The sequence below is a fragment of the Elephantulus edwardii genome, unplaced genomic scaffold (genome assembly GCF_000299155.1).
Source record: "Elephantulus edwardii isolate Elephantulus edwardi_28Jun2011 unplaced genomic scaffold, EleEdw1.0 scaffold00369, whole genome shotgun sequence".
NCBI classification, from domain to species: domain Eukaryota; kingdom Metazoa; phylum Chordata; class Mammalia; order Macroscelidea; family Macroscelididae; genus Elephantulus; species Elephantulus edwardii.
Window position 1 is genome coordinate 1,260,945 of NW_006400119.1, and position 17,784 is coordinate 1,278,728.

Here is a 17,784-nt window from a genome sequence, read left to right on the forward strand (position 1 = left end):
ACAGTAACATACCTTTCCCTTTCCTTCTTACCAAAAATAGTTGCAAAAGTAATGAGTGTTTCCTGAGAATAGATTTTACATAAATCAGAAACCAATGGTTGTGTTAGTAGTGTAATAGAATCATTACCTCAATTGTCTGGCCTCTAGTATTGGTATAGTAAAGGTTTCTTGATAGCCAGTCTAGAGCCAAGCCTACAGGAGATCCCACAACAGGTGCGGGGGCAAACACCATCCTGTTGGTGCCATCGATCTTCACTCTGTAAATGTCAGCCTTGAACAAATGACAGTAACAGAAGGTGAGCTCTTTCAAGGCACACTTTGAATAAAAACACTTTCTTCACTGCAGCTGCTGCCAGTTACCTCACATTTTGAAGGAAAGGCAGGCCACCAGACAGACTCACTGTATATATATTTCCTCTAGCACTGCTATTTCTCATGTGTTCACAGGAACACACAAGACTGACTTACTGCTCAGGGTTCCTCCGTGGTTGGCTACAGATACTGCCTCACATCACAGGTGTGAGGAAGTAAGCCAGGGGTATATCTTAGCTAGAGATGGAAAATGTCAAATATACACCTATTTTTAACTTCTTCTTGTCCCGTCCTCCCAGGTTAAAGAAAGGGGGTGAACAAGCAAAGAAAGGATGAGTACTCTTATGGGACTAAAAGATTCTGTATCAAGTCTAAGTAGCTATATACAACGCTTAGTTAGAATTCTTTAGGAAATTACAACTTTTGACATTCATATCCTTGTCTTAATACAACTAGGTCATTATGCACAAATGCAGGATGACTACCTCATTACCACAAGACTAGCCAAGTCAACTATCAAAGCCAATTTTACTCCACCTTTATATCTCATAATGTACTCATTAATGCACAAAATAGTCGTGAATGTGAAATGTCAGATAATGAGCTATTTAACATGTGAGAATTGGGTGTACCAGTTTTCTGGAAAGTAAACTTTCTAGAGTTTACTTTCTAAGTGGTTGATTATATTTTTTTAGCACATATTTTGTAGCTAAAGCAGAAAGTACAATACAAGGCAAATAGTAGGCACTCAACAAATACCTTCTGAATAAATAAATAAACACCCAATAGGTTTTTGTTTATTATTCTAAAAAGTCTTTAATCTTTGTCCCTGGCCAATCTCACAGTGAATAAAAAATATTAAGTGGTAAAATAACTTACTTCTGGAATATTTTCCTTTTGTACACCTAACTAAAGATTTCCTGTAATCAGACAACAGTTTTAGCACTCTGTTTAAGAACAAATTTAAATATATTTTAAAACTTACTGAATACTCCACCCAGTAGATGAATTCCTCTACATCATCAAAGTCAACATCATAAGCATTCTGCAGCCCTGAGATGGGAACCATGGCATCATTGCCCATCTCCTGAGGATTAAGGGAGATTCCAAAAATCATTTCCCGTTGTACAGCTATTAAAAAAGGTTTTTCATCTGTGAAAACAAAAGAACATTGATCAGATTGATTATATTCTACTATTTTCAGTCATTTCTAAAAATGGAAAGCAGTGGGTCATTACCATCAAACAGAATAAAATCCCCACTGCAGAAATAAATAAAATACACGCCAGTTATGTCAGCCAATCACAGGGTTTCCATATATTTCAGAGAATCCCTTCCTGAGTGACCAACCCTCTAACTACATACAATGCTTTCTAGACTTTTCCAAGTTATATCAGTACATCATTAATTCCTTAATTACAAGGTAAACCACTTGTATTTGACAACCTCCATATTTCACAAACTTCAGTAATACTGAAGAACTCAGGGAAAGAGGACTTGGGGTTGTTTAGGGGATTTTTAAAAATTATAAAATGAAATGAAATTATAGATAATAAAATGATGAATTAATTTATTTCCTTATAAATAATAAAATAAAATTAAAGACTCTTCCTTTAATTTAATCCCTTACAGAGCCCCAAGGTGTTTTTTAAACTACCAACCTTCCCTTAGCAACCACACTTAATAAATTTTGTTGTTGTTGTGTGCCATCGAGTCAGATCTGACTGGAACAGGAGGAGACTGCCCATCCTTCTCCAGCAGAGCATCTGGCGGATTCAAAACAGCACTTAACAATTTAATAACTAGAATCTGTCTTCCCATTAGAGTTTAACCACTGTACAGTAATGTCTCATTTGCTCAGCATACTATCTATAGAACGTAGGACAGAACCTGACACAACAAGCTGAAATAATGATGCTTTCACTACTTTTTAAGTCTGGAAGCATGTACATCTTTGGTGAAATTATTTTGACAATTTTTTCTGTATTCTTTTATCTCATTGGTTTTTTCCTGTTCCTGATTTTTCTATTACTAAGCAGGATTTCTGTATTCATTAACTCAATTACAACTATTAACTATACTTTATCATTTAGTCTTTCATGACATGTCTATTTTTCGTTGAAGCAAATGGGAACTACAGGAGTCCAGTCAATTCTGACACATTCCAGCATCATGTGAGCAGGAGGCACTCTTCAGGCACATCTTTCTCCCACAGCCCCTGGGTGAGAACTTTTCCTTAGTCAACATATATTAGCATTTTGCTACCCAATTTTAATCCCTTAGTCCTATATCCTAAAGATATAGGACTAATATCCTTATCCTTATCTTTAAGTCCTATATCCTTAGAATTAGCCCATGAGAAAAACATTAATGAAGTTATTGGTGAGACAATGGAAAGCACTATGCAGAATGAATGCTTATTTATCACCATCAGATTAGCAATACCGGTTTCACCAGTCCCCAATGCATGATTCAATAATAAATCTGGAGTGAAAGAATGCTTTGTACTCAAAATGTCAATATACTGGTTTAATCTTCTGCTGAAAGACTCTGAAGACACTAAATTAAACAGTGTCAACAAGGATTAGGTGTATTAATAAGCATCTGAAGGAAAATGGCAAGGGCCAATGCCTTTGTAAGCATTATTAATGATAATTAAAATCTTTCATGATGCAAATACCATTGCATAATATCACGTGCTAACAGGATGGGAATTTCAGTAAATCTACGGCTGCATGGGGAGCTTACTGTGACTTGCACTGTTAATAAAAAGACTGAGTGGTTCAAGTCCACCAGCCATCTCCTCTCACTTTCCTTCACAGCCTCAGAAATCCAGTGGAGGATTACTGTAAATCAGAAGGGCTTCAGCACCATCGAATGTGGGTTTCCTCATCTGCATAATCTGTAAACACCATTCATTTCCTGACTTCAGTATATATTTTTCTCTCTAGAAATAGAGTATGTGAGTACGAGTGTCATTTTAGTTAGTATCAAAGCACATTTCTCCTCTGAGAAATTAAAGAGCAAGGGCATCATCATGCAAAGTGGAGAAAATGTGTCTATACAATCAAATCCCATGGAAACAGCAGCCAAATCATCTGTAAAAGGCCACTTTACATTGTTAAAAGGAAAAAAATGTAACTTTAAAGACTAGGAGGCATCTACCCCAAGCCAGCATATTTGAGTTGCAAGCAACTCAATGGTGCATAACAACAACACCACCACAACAATATGTAGGTGGAAGATGACCATGAATAAGGAATACAAAGAAGAATTGATGGCTTGGAACTGCTACCTTTCGTGGCAATTATACCAAAAGATTTCCAGAAGAACAAGTAAATCTCCCTTAGAAGTCTCTCCCTACGCTTCTTAGGAAAACAAGGATATCTCACATACTTTGGACATATTATCAGGACAGATCAGTCTCTCCAAATGAATTCATAAGTGGCAAGTACAGCCTCAAAAGAAAGGAAAGGAAGCCCTTCATCTACGGGGACTGGCACTGTTTGCAACAATAGTGAAGGCGACACATGCCCCAGCAGTGTTTTGCTCTGATGTACAAGATCACCGGTTGCTATTGACTCTACAGCACCTAACAACATTCTCCAGAAGAAATATATTCTATTCATTTACAAGTTCCTCTCTTTGTTTTACTATATAACTCTCCACATAGTCTTCAAACGGCCTCATAAAGTGTCTCAAGAATGAGATGAAGAGTAAACCATTCAAAAGAAATTATTTCGTGCAAAGTATCAAATACTCTTAGTACATGTCCTAGGCTAGTTTATATACAATCAGCATTAGTTAGAAGAATAAAAATGAGATAACAGTGTGAAAAAATGCACACACATTAGCTCCTATCAAGGAATTCCTCATAAACAAAGTGTTGCAATGGAAACACTCCATGCAACATGTGCACGCACTAGAGAACACAAGAGGTAGATTCTGAGATTCACTCCTTTGCACTACGGTAAGCTATGTGTTCAGTACAGCATACTGTACACTGTACCTGGCTGGCAATTTGAAGGATCATGATGCCGAAAGCTTCCTGAAGGGCACACACAGGTGTAATAATTTGGGCCCTGGGAGGATAGCACACATAGATGGCTGCAGGAGGCAGAGGCACATGGATTTGCACCTGTAAAGAGAACAAAGTACTACAGTTACTGTGGTTTTCTTCCCTAACCTACATTCCCCTTCCCTAAGGTCACGCTTTCAACATAAAACTCATAAGAGAGAAAGGATACTTTCATAAGGTCACAGATCAATCCAGTTCATAATCATATTAAACAGTCACTGAGTAATCTGGAGTTTAATAATAGAAATGTGTCTCCTTGCTTGACCTAAAAGATCAATTTCCCTTTGCAATCAAGCCAAGTTGTATGTTTGCTAGCAACCTTGATTGGCATCCTTGTGTCTACAACTTGAGGAAAAAAGGTATCCTAAATGCAGTTGTGGTGTTAGAGAAGAGTCTTAAACATACCATGGACCACCAGGAGAACAAATAGTTCTGTTTTTGAGAGGATGAAACCCAGTTTTTCCTTGGAGGCAAGGATTTGGAAATTCCATCTCACATTCTTTGGGCACTTGGCCAGGAAAGACCAGTCCTTAGAGAAGGATATCATGCTTCGGAGGGTGGCGAGACAGTGGAGGAGAGGAAGACTCCGGATGAGATGGACTGACACAGTGACTGGGGTAATGGGGGTAGGTGTGTTGGAGTCAGTCAGACTGTCTCAGGACAGGGCAGGCTTCAGAGCTGTTGTGCATAGGGTCACTATGTGTCACACGTGACTTAACAGCACATAACAACAAGTGTATCCCAAGATCCTAGAATGGGTGCTACCTCCTACACTCTCACTATGCACGCCTTATTAAATTCCGAAGGTGTTCTGACGGGGGAGTTCTGGTGGTGTAGTCCGTTGAGAGTCATACTACTAATCAAAACGTGGTCCCTCTCTAGTGTCTGTAATCCAGCAGCAGCTCCACAGGACAGAAACAGGCAGACGGTGTTCTAGGGTAGCAGTGCAGTGTGTTGTGCTACTACAAGAAGTTCAGCACTTTGAATCCACCTGAGCATTCTTTGCTCAAAAACAGCCTCAGAGACCCAATGTAGAGTTATTAACGAGTCAGAAATGACTCGGTGGTGATGGGTTTGAGGGTTGGTTTTTTGTTTGTTTGTTAAAGTCATTCATTCATGTTTGGCATTCACAGTACACCAGATACCATTTTAAGTACTGTGGACACTGTAGAAAAAGCTCTCTCTCTTTCTGTGAGTGTGTGTGTGTGTGTGTGTGATAGAGAGAGAGAGAAAGAGGCCATGCAAATAAATTATGAAGGGTGAAAGCTTTTAGGTTGTCAAGGAAGGTCTCTCTAACAAAGCAAACATTTAAGCAAAATGATAAGTGCTATGAAGGACAAATTCTAGGCAGCGAGAAGTACACTGAGCCACCACTTACCCTAGGATGATTTAGAATGGCAGAAAATATCACCTTCAGGGTAATTCTACCACAATATATAAGCTAGGAGAGATAAGAGAATCTCAGAGATATACTCGTCAGCTGGAGAAACAGTCACAAAGCAAAATCAAAGAGGAAATTAATGAATATATGACTGCCTTTCCATTTGCTTTTGTCACAGAGAAAGCTTGAATTTTCCACAGTAAAGGGAAGTATTGAGTCAGAATATTAGCAATATGTGAAGTATATAGTGGATTGCTGAGCAAAGATAAAAGGAAAATCTATTGCCCCCCCAAAAAAAGGTCTTTGAATGTGTGCAATTAGCATCCTCAGAATATGTGTTAACTAAACAATTAACAATCTTCCTGTTTCACTTACTACGTGGTTGTTTTACAGGATGAGCTACAGCAATTCCAAAGGGGTGGTGGATATTATCAAGCACAACCGAATGGTTTCCCCCATGCCACTTGTTGGCTTTTGTGACCTTTTGAGAGTTGGAGTCAGTCCAGTACATGTGATCTTCAAAGAGAGTCAAGTGTTGGGGACGTTGCAGAATCTGTGAAGCAGAACAGAACAGGCACTACTGAGAATGAAAAATATAAAAGTATTCCCCCTCAAGAAGTTGTTTTTCTTTAGAATCTAGTCATTTAATTAAGGTGTAGAGCCAAATATAATATATACCATTTGTCTTTCAGCCCACTAGCCCTCTAAATGTTTATGCATGGATGTCTCATTTAATCTTCAGTTTTACTCTAGTGATTATACTAGACATCCATTTTACAGAAAGTAAGGTTACCTGGATCACCTATCCTCATTCTCTACACACATTAGAACCACTCCTTGTCCAGTGCTATTTCTATCATTTTTTTTCCAGCCCTCACAAATTCATATCAATCTGATATGTATTAGATGCAAATTCGCTGACGGTTAAGAATATCCTCCAAAGGTCTCTCCAAGTCAACATGAACTTTAACAATGACAATTTAAATAGAAGTCCATAGCAGGTAAAATATTTATCGTATTAGCCTCTTTAATTTGTGCAAATATATTCAACAAAATTCAAACTATGAAATACATAGCAGACTACGATTTAATTGAAATATAAAGGTAATCCCATTAATAACTATTGGTTACAACAGGAGTGACATCTACTTCCTAAATAACATGCCTCTGGAAACTCTATGAATTTTAATAAGTGTCGATAGTTATAGAAAGGCTTCAGGCCTTTTGTTCATTGGATCACTATAAGTCGTGTTCAACTCAAAAGCAATCAACAACAATGACAGTAGCAATTAAAACCTATCTATAGATCAACTGAATCCCAATGACAATTATTCGTTTCTAGACAAGGCATGATTGTTGCCTCCCTTTTGCCCCTGACTAGATCAACCTGGTAGATTATTGAAATTCTTTCTAATGTATACATTTCAAACTAATTTCTTTATTTTCTTGGTACATCATTTGCTTTTTATCTACTATTGTAATTTTCATTTTTCTCACTGTCAACTTACCAATGCACTAGCTATCACCTGATGCCGGTGATTTCCATCATAGTCACAAAAGTCTATGTACTGAAGATAGTCATCCATGAAATAGAGCAGTCTGTTGGGATAGTCAAGGGTTAATCCACTAGGCCAGTAGACCTTTTCCTGGACAATGATGGTGCGCATAGTGCCGTCCATGCTGGCTCGTTCTATGTGAGGATGGCGGCCCATTTCAGACCAGAACATTAGGCGGTCACTGTGGAAGAGATATTTCAATATGAAAAATAATTCTCATTTAAGTTAATAGAACATCATGTATATGCTGTGCTTATATAAACCAAAATATGCACACAGTGTTTATATTTCTTCTAAGCATCACAAGGCTAAAACTATAATAATAATACGATCACTGATATTGGCATAAATTAATAGTAATTAATTACACCAAATATGTGAATGAAACACAATTTATATGAAAACTAGTAGAAATTTTTTTTTTAAAAAAATAATGCAATCATTAGCCATCTGAACCTGTTTATAATGTTCATAAAATAAGTTATACAGCACAGGAATTTCTCCACGCCACTTGGTGTTTGTGGACTGTCCACAAAGTGCATGTACCTGTCACATTTTAAGGAGTCAATTTTACTCATTAACAGGGATTCCTCATAAACCACACTGGTGGGCAACACTTCACAATATTCAGATAGACAGCATCACAACAAATGCAGACAGTCCCTGACTTACGAGACAGTTGCGTTATAATGAACCACACTTACTTTGTTTAGCTTATTTCTGGCACATCTTTTGATTAGTAATATGTACCACATGCAATGCTGTCATGTGTAATTCACTGGTGCTATTCTCAAGTCAAACCCAAAGACAAAGAAGATCAAATTTACAAAGAACGTAATACAAAGAATGATGTCCTGGAATAATTCTAAACACAGAGAGAAATTCTCCTTGTTTCTTTTAGGGGGAAAGGGCTCATGAGGTTTTTTTCCCCCTAATGAGACTCTAGTTAAAAAAAAAAAAACAAAACAGAACATGAAACCAATCCCAATGACAGTCTAAAATCCTAGGAAGAGAAGAAATCTTACTTCTCTCTTGGATCTAAAGCTAGGCCTCTCGGACTTGTTATGTTCACACTAAGCAGCACTGTCCTGAAGCTCCCATCCAGGTTAGAAACTTCAATTGCTCCAAGGTTAGAGTCTGTCCAGTATAGATTTCGACCAACCCAATCTACTGCAATACTTTGAGTCTTGCCAACGCCATGAACATGTACCTAAAGATAACAGTATATAAAGAGACTGAATGAGTACAGAGAAAGTATACAAAAATCCAGAATAAGGCATCTAATTTGCCTATTACTAAGAGTAAGGATTAGAAAACCTTGTAAACAGTAATATTTGCCAAAAAACTCAAACTCATTGCTGTGAGACTGGAGCAGACTCCAGGAGGTTTCCAAGCCTGTAACTCTCTTGGGAGGAGAGATTTTTCGTGTCAGAAGCTCCTCGTGGTCTTGGTGTTAGCAGCACAATTCCCTATAGCCTATGTCACCAGCTTCCCACAAAAATTGTGACTTCAAAAGACTTTTAAATTAAGTGAAAGTTAAATCCGTTCACTAAGTTTGCAAATCTATACTGTCAGCATGCCATGAGCAAGCATCAGAAAAATCACTGATGGGGGTGGGGGAAATAGCTTCCCTGAAGAGCTTCCCTCCTCTCTCCTGTCCTCACAGGGAGGGAGGGGCCTTAGTGACATTTTACAGATCCTGCAACACCCACCCTGGAATTCAGAACCACAAGCCTGCCTTCAGAAACCACACACTCGACCAAGACAGATGAAATTACAGAAGAGTGTATGGTGAGTTATAAAAAAAAATGCACTCAACTCAGAGTAACCAGTCAGGAGAGATGTACTTACTACTTTAATATCTGTTCCATTTTGAAATGCACTCCAGATCATATCCTGCTTTATATCAGACCAAAAGATGCGACCACTGACCGAATCAAAATCAATAGCAGAAATCTCAGAACCATTTTGGATGAATGGATAGATATTCTGGACCCCAAAAGTGATATTGTCTGCAATAATTTGGTTCTGATTTGCCACCAGCAGCAGCAGGCTATCAGGGGCTATCCAAGAAAAAAAGATGCAAAAATGGCAATAATTTTGAATTAAAACACTATTAAAGCATCTCTTAAGTAATTTAAATAACACTTTTGATTACAAAAAGACACATTAATATACTCATATAAATAATCCAGCTTCCATAAGAATGGTTTTAATCAGCTGATTTTCATGAGAATTTTAAATTTGCCCTTCCAAATCCAAGACTATTTATGCAATACTTCATCCTGAATTTTATTACTTTTGTACTTTGTGTTTATCTCTAACTTGATTCAGAGGAAGCTCTGGTGGATTAGCCCCACCAACCCAAAGGTGCATGGCTCAAATCACCGGCTGCTCCATGGGAGGAAGATTAGCAATCTTATCCTGAGTGATTTACAGCCTCTGAAAACCTGCTGGAGAGTCAATTATGAGTTGATGCTGATTCGATTCATAACACAACTCAGTACAAAACACCATAATACTAGGAATTATGTCTTAAACATTTTTGTTTTCCCGTAGGAACTCAACTGTGACAGACTTGTCTTCCAATATTCTTTCTCTGTTTCATCATCTTACTAAATAGGATGTGCCCCCCGCCATCTCAGTTGGGCACATGGTCATCCAGATAAAGATATATCTCTGCTTCTTATAGCTTGGAATCATCACATGACTAAATTCTGACCAAAAACATGTAAGAAAACTTTTCAAATTATACCTCCTTGCCTTCCTCTTTTTTTATTTCCCCTTCCTGACTTCTGAGGCAGAGCAAATACTAGAGCAACAGTGTTAGATCCTTAGAAAGAATCCTAAGCCTGCTCTATTCTCTGGCTGCTACCCCTTAACTATAATAATAAATCATAATATCAATTGTATAACTGGAAAGAGGAGCTAGAAGGTATCAATCTTGAAATAACAGGATGCTTCTCCTATGACCTAAGCCAAATCATAGTTTAAAAATATGAGGATTTTAAGTTGGGTTACCTTGAGCTCTGCACGTCCTTCCATCACCTTCTAATACATAGCCTTCAACACACCAACACCGGAAAGAACCTCTCATATTGTGGCAGTGCTGGCTACAAAAGCCTCGAAGATCGCATTCATTCACATCTTCACAGGTCTTCGAATCATTAGCCAGTAAGAAACCCAATGGACATAAGCATTCAGCCCCATAGGGTCCTTGAATACAGTCATGAGTACAGCCACCATTATTCTCTGCGCAGTTGTCCATATCTAAATAAGGACAGAACATCACAAAGGAGAAAAATCAGAAATCATTTTTTCTTGGGTCATACTGAGATGACATTTGTCATGTAGTCTCATGCCACCTTCAACATAACAATGCCTATATAAGAGCTCACAGTGGAGAGAACATTTCCTCAGAACTTGCCTGAGAATTTACTAACCTTCACATCATTGGATCACCTTCTTCATTACAATTTTTTTTATAACTCTTAGCACAATGAGAGAAACTTAGAGAAAGATTGTGGACATTAAGAAATACAATGATCATTAATCCAGCATGCAAAGAGCCCTAAATTGTGTCCCATGTATTTCTTTTTCTATTCTTCTAACAATGCAGAAACAGGAGACAGATTGGAAGGCCTTTGGAAATAGAAAGGTTAACTGGAGAATTAGTAGGCACAGATCCATTAATACGCCATTAGTCCTTCCAGTCACAGACAATGAAAGTTCATAATCCATGGGATACAAGTGCCCTCTATTTCCATTAAGTGTGTTCTCACTGAATATAGTCATGATACAGAACATGCACTAGAAGAGGAGGAGTAAGTAAAAATAAGGTGGGCATTCTGAACAACACAAAACATATGAAATCCTAAGAATCTATAAATACTTCACCACCATACCTGGCTGGGGTTCATCTGAGAATAGGCATTGATTAAAGAGGAAAGAAAGAAAGGACAGTAGTTAGGATTACATGCCAATCAGAGCATTTGCAATCACAGAAAACACAAAACCCCAGACTTCATTTGTTTTGTGGAAAGTTCTGATTATTAGAAAGTCAGAAAAACACACAAGCACATTACAAACAAAAATCAAATTTAATTGAATAGTTCAATGGAATCATTTAGTCTTAGTTTTCTAAGAAATGGCATTTAAAAAAGAAATAAAACACATAACAAAGTGCAAAGATTTAATGAGAACTATTATCCATAGATGATTTCTTTGAATTTAATTATCATTAACCCTACACAAATTTAAACTCGCAATGAACTGGAATTTCTTTCTAAAAATGCTAGAACGTGAGTGACAATGGTGATGTCAACTAGGCTAGGGCAAGAATGAATTGGCAGCCAATAAATTATAGTCAAGAAACTTACTGCAAACCGGGGACTCATCTGCCCCATTGGGGCAGTCAGGGACAGAATCGCACACTGCACTCAGATTCAGACAAATGGGGTGGCCAGGGCACTGCCACTGCCCACTGGGGCAATGGAAGGCCTGAGTGGCACACTCCTTCTCATCGCTCCAATCCGTGCAGTCATTGTCCCCATCACAGAGCCAATCTCTGAAGATACACATTCCATTGTCACAATGGAAATGAGTTGAAGGGCAGGTCTTGGGGGAACAGCCATGGTGCTCATCGGATCCCTGGATACAGTCTGGATGCCCATCACACTCCCAGATGTCCGGGATGCACACACCATCTCCTTGGCACTGAAATTCATGCGGGTGGCACATTCCGGGAGGCCTGGTTGCTGTGAAAAAAGCATGTGAAAAATGGGTTTGTGAGTGGAATTCACTCAATTCTTTTATAGTCTGGATTTACAGAAAATGACTGTGGATCATTGTAAGTCAATAACACAAAATAAAACAAAATTAATAAAATGAAAATAACATAGGTTCTTCTCACATGTCATGGAACATGGAAATATTCCTATGTCATATCAGTGGATCTGATAATAAATTTTAACGTGACGTGCTACTTAAGAAGTTATTAAGTACCTGACTCTTTTTCCTGTGTGTCTAAAGCTCATTTGAGCACAGGGTCAAGAATCAAATTTATCCCCAGAAACAATAGTAAAGTTCAGCAGGTCAGCAAACAACAAATGCTGACAAGTTTGTGGGGAGACTGGAACTCTTATTCACTACTAGTGAGGATGTAAAATGGTAAGGCCATTATGGAAGGTAGTCTGGTGCTTTCTCAAAAGGCTGGAAATAGAACTACCATTTAACTCAGCATTCCACTACTGGGAATATAAATAAACCTGAGCCACCACTCAAAAAGATGCATGCACATCCATGTTTAATGCTGCATTATTTGCAATAGCAAAGATATGGAAGTAACTCAAATGCCCATCAACAAATGAATGGATAGAAAAACTACAGCAAATATACACAATGAATTATTTTGCCACATTGTAAACAATGAACTTGTAGAACATTACACAGCAGGGGGGAGCCTGGATGATACTATGCTGAGTAAAATATCTCAGTTACAAAAGGACAGATATTGCAGAACACTACTGTTATAAAATAGGCCAGACATGGGAATTGGGGAGAGAATGGGGGGTGGGGGGGGAAGCAGATAGATAACACTGAACACTGCATTAGATCAGATGAGGGGAAGAACTGTTAGAAAAGAATATGATTAGGCATTATATGCATGACAACAATCTTGTAAAAGGGATGCATTGCAGGGAGGGCTGAGGGGAAGAAAATGTGCAGCAATGGGGAAAAAATAAAACATTTTCCATATCCCTCAAAAAATAGTCACATTTATCCTGACTAGAGCATTTGAATAGGCTGTGATGGCCAGGAGGCAAGAAGTTGCACTTTCTACCCAAAGGCAAGAGGTGTAGGTCCACCAGCTCCTCTTTGGGTGAGAGATGAGCAATCTTTTCCCATGCAATTTACAGTCTCTGCTATAAATTATTCCAACTCAATGGCACGTAACAGCAACAGAGCATTTGAACAATTTACACAGATACAGGATGGTGCAAGGTTTCCATCAAATAAATTATAACCTAATGAAACTAGAACACATTATGGAAAATGACAGATGTGTGATCCTTAAGACAGATATCCTTATTTCATAGGATAAACCTTAACTCCCTCCTAACTGGACTCTTAAGTCAGTGCCAAGGGGCAGTTTAACCTCAGAACAACACAGAAGAATTCTTCATTTTCCTTGTGAAACACAATCATGCCACCCTACATAGTATCGATCAGAACGCAACTTATTAGGATCCATGCCAAATACAGTGCTGTGAAATTACTGTATCATTATTTGAGCTTCTTTTATGTAGGAATAATTTGAGATCAGCTAGAAAAAGCAAGATTGAAAAGTAACACCTCAGAACTATCTAGCTAGCAGACCATTAAAAGTGGTCCTTTTTATTTCTTGATAACACCTATTAGGCTTCACTGAATGTTAAGAACTACATTATTTTGAGATCAATGCTGGTAAAATGAAAAAAGTCCTTCCACTGAAGCATCTGAGCACTTGGTACTTACGACAGCCCGCCTCGTCAGAGTGGTCACGGCAGTCAAACACTCCATCACATACATTTATGATGTTAATACACTGATCCCCACTGGAACACTTGAATTGAGAAGCAGTGCAATTATATACTAAGGGTAAAAAAGAAAAGCATTAGAAATCAGATTGTGGTAGGAGTAGGGAACTTTATGCCATGTTATACACTGACAATTTTGTAATCCTAAAGGAACAAAAGCCAATCAGTCCACTCACCACAACTAACTTCATCAGATCCATCAGCGCAATCCCTGTCCCCATCACAGACATAAGTTATGTCAATACAGCGATGATCAGGGCATGAGAACTGAGCAACATCGCACGTCGTTGTAGAGTCTAATGACATCCAAAAACAAAACCACATAACAGTTTATTTCTTGTTCACCACTTGCCAGGGCCAAACTGAAAAATGTTAAATCACTTTAAGATTTCTCTCAGTTGTACAAGTACGCAAAATTTCTTCCAATCAGCCAAAGAACTCAAAGCTATGACAGTTTTTAGAAAGAACAGAAAAACCATAGAGCAACCTCAAATTACGCCTTGAGAAAAATAAACCAAATTTAGTTCAAAGTCCAAGTAAAACAATCCTACAGTGGCCTTGAAATCATTTGTGCTAGTCATTCAACCACATCATGAAGTTACATTAAATATAGACTCAGAATAAAACTCATTTACCCTACCATTCACATAGAGAGAGCTCTGTTGGTCTAGTGGATAGAAAGTGATGCTACTAAGCCAAAGGTGGGTGATTGTAATCTGCAGACCTCAGGTCTGGTTTTAATTGTTTTTGGTCAGACATTCTTCTAAGTGGTATAGCACTGGTCTGTCCATTTGCTATACAGAGGTAACTCATGGTTGCTGTGATACTAAACACTGTGATACTGATGTGTCAAATGTGATAATTGTTACCCATGGTGGACAGTGTTTGGTGGAACTTCCCGATTAAAAACAAGCTTGGGAGCAGGACTGGCACCCACTTTCGAAATAGCTTGCTTCGGAAACTCGATGAACTTGGAGAAACAATGAAAGTTGTTTTTGAAAATTTATTTATTTATTTATTGAAACGAAAGTTATAAAAGTGTTCAGGTCTTTCCTTCATAGAGTCACTATGAGTCATCTACAACTCGATGGCACTTAACAACAACCACCACCAGCAGCCTAGAATTCAGTCCAGGAGCTTGACAGACATGAGGACAGTGACAACTAAAAGGAAATCAAAACTGACAAGTTAAAAATGGAAGTACATAAACAGGTATCTCAATTGCCCTTTTTGCCTGAATCAAACAAGAAGCAAGCAGCCAGATCTCTGGATACGTGTATGTATCTGCAGTTGAGATGCTCTTGTTTTCTACTTTCACTTGAATGCTTGTCAGAGTTAGTCACTGTATTGTTTCCATACTCTATACTTACGGATACTCTATGTACTTATGGATAGATTATAACTATCCCATATGGAGGCACATGCCGTTGTTTTTGTAGCCTACTGGCATAGGCTATAAAACTGACAGATGGGACAAAAAGACTAAGGAGCCGAGCATAATGTGTGAGTCCTATTTGAAGTCTAAATCATCTTTTCACTAGGCTGACCAAGCAAGAGAAATAAGTTCAAAACTTACTGCAATCCTTTTCATCAGATCCATCCCAACAGTCATTATCTGTGTCACAGACCCAGTTCTTTGGAATACACCTGTTATTACCACAGGCGAACTGGTTTGCAGAACAGGAGACAGGCCTTCGAGTCGGGCAGTTCTGCTCATCACTACCATCGGTACAGTCATTTTGTTGGTCACAGCGCCAGGTGGAAGGGATGCACTGCCCATCGGGACAACGGAATGCAGTAGATGCACAGGTATTATCTGCAACAAAACCAAATGGGTTCTTAACAAGTCTTTCTTGTCAGCTTTATGACTTTCTTTGACTTTGGTAACTGTTGTTAGCTGCTGTTGAATCAGCTGCAACTCATGGTGCCTTCAAGTGTGCAGATTAGAACTGCTCTGTAGAGTTTTCATGGCTATGACCTTTCTGAAGTAGGTCTTTGGGCTTGTCTTCCAAAGCAAATCTGGGTGGGTCCAATTCTCACATCAATGAAAATATCATACAAAAGAAGCAATGTGAATCAAGTGATGACAAAAATCATCATTTTGTCATTATTTTAGAATATTGCATTTTTCAGATGAGAAACCTGCCCAAGATATACGTTCTAGTTGATATGATGCTAAGGTGTATTTCTAAGCTGTACTTCCTCCTGCCATAATTCCTATTTTGCCCATAAAAACCTCAAAACCGTGCATTGAGAAGAGTGCATGTTTTATTGCCATCTCAGCAGACTCCTAGCTAACCCTCCAGGAGGCTTTCTGAGTTGCACCAGAGGGAATAGCCACCGCAGAGAGGTACCACGTTTGGGTTAACAGAGCAGCTCCCTACGCACCATACCACCTGTTGTTATCATGTGCCATTGAGTCAGAATCAACCCATAGCTGATCCTCCAGTGGGTTTTCAGAGGCAGAAAATCATACATGAGGAGACTGCCCATCCTTCTCTTGTGGAGTACCTAGCAGATATGAACTGAGTACCTTTGGGATTGCAGCACAGTTTCTTACTACTAGGTTATCAGAGTTCCCTAGAGCTCCCTAAAAAACAGTGCAAATAAATAAAATATTTAGGGGGGAAAAATGTGCTTTCACTAAGAATGAAAAAAATTAGAATTTTTAGAAAAAGTCAGACCTTTTTTTCAAACCTTTCAAGCTTTTTTCTTTCAAAAAAGATATGTTATGACCACTAATATATAGCACTGGTCTGTGCGTTGCTGTACAGAGGTAACTAGTGGTTGCTGTGATGCTGAAGACTGTGACAGTGATGTGCCAAATGTGGTAATGGGCACCCATGGTGGACAGTGTTTTCTGGAGCTTCCCAACTAACAAGCCTGGAAGCAGGAGCGGCATCATGCACTTCCGAAATGGCTTGCCTCCAGAAACTCTATGTACGAACAGTGCTCAGGCCTTTCGTTCATAGGGTCGCTATGAGTCATCTATGACTCGACAGCACCTAACAACAACAACATGACTACTAATCTCATTTCAGGGAGCTCTGATTACCAATGGTAAGGAGCTTCACTATCATCCCAAAGGTATTTGGTTCAAATCCATCAACTGTTCTAGCAGAGAAAGACGGACAATCTCTTTCCATGCGATTGAACTACCTCTGAAAGCTCACTGAATGATCAACTATGAATCAGTTCCAACTCGACAGTACACAACAACAACAATAATCTCACCTTGGTAAGAATTCTTTCCTTTTTATTTTGCCTCTTTTTTTAAATTATTATTTGGGCTACTCTGCCTTCTGCATTTTCATAGACAATTAGGCCCAGATCAATGCTAGCAAGTACTTTCAGCATTACCTATGAATATTATTTATTGCCTAATTTCCTAAAAGCTTTTGGAATACATGTCAGAAATTTGTTTCACACACACACACACACACACATATGTGTATGTGTGTATGTGAAGTAGTTTTCTTTAAGCATACTCTCTATCCTCTCGCTCACTGTTCTTCTCAAGAGGCAGCCTCACTGTAGAATCACTTACTGGTTGTAGCACAGTGAATTTCATCACTGTTATCATGGCAGTCATCAAATCCATCACACTCATCCTGAATGGACACACATCGTCCATTGCTGCAGGAAAAGGAAAACATGCCACACTGCTCTGTTGGTGGTTCTTGAGATGGGTTTGGTATGCAGGTGATATGGTCAGAACTCAGGGTCATTCCATAGGGGCAACCACATACTCGCTGGAAATTCGGTACCGGGAAGCAGAAGTGGCTGCAGTCGCCATTAGGTATGGTGGGTTGATTGCAGAAATTAGAACCTAAAAAACCCAAAAGCACAGAGACACAAAGATAAATAGATAAACATATT

General features: G+C 38.7%; 1 protein-coding gene across 1 annotated transcript in view; it reads right to left on the reverse strand.

Moving 5' to 3' along the window:
- Positions 1 to 17,784, reverse strand: part of LRP2 (low density lipoprotein receptor-related protein 2) — a 137,420-nt gene that overhangs the window by 74,410 nt on the left and 45,226 nt on the right. Inside the window, exons 21-33 of the mRNA XM_006902120.1 lie at positions 17,453 to 17,734; positions 15,482 to 15,721; positions 14,082 to 14,201; positions 13,844 to 13,960; positions 11,707 to 12,084; positions 10,349 to 10,597; positions 9,179 to 9,390; positions 8,353 to 8,537; positions 7,280 to 7,508; positions 6,147 to 6,324; positions 4,322 to 4,450; positions 1,298 to 1,464; positions 128 to 271 (exon numbers count right to left, since the gene is read on the reverse strand). Of these exons, the coding sequence (XP_006902182.1) occupies positions 128 to 271; positions 1,298 to 1,464; positions 4,322 to 4,450; positions 6,147 to 6,324; positions 7,280 to 7,508; positions 8,353 to 8,537; positions 9,179 to 9,390; positions 10,349 to 10,597; positions 11,707 to 12,084; positions 13,844 to 13,960; positions 14,082 to 14,201; positions 15,482 to 15,721; positions 17,453 to 17,734 (2,630 nt within the window). The remainder of the gene's footprint in view (positions 1 to 127; positions 272 to 1,297; positions 1,465 to 4,321; positions 4,451 to 6,146; positions 6,325 to 7,279; positions 7,509 to 8,352; positions 8,538 to 9,178; positions 9,391 to 10,348; positions 10,598 to 11,706; positions 12,085 to 13,843; positions 13,961 to 14,081; positions 14,202 to 15,481; positions 15,722 to 17,452; positions 17,735 to 17,784) is intronic.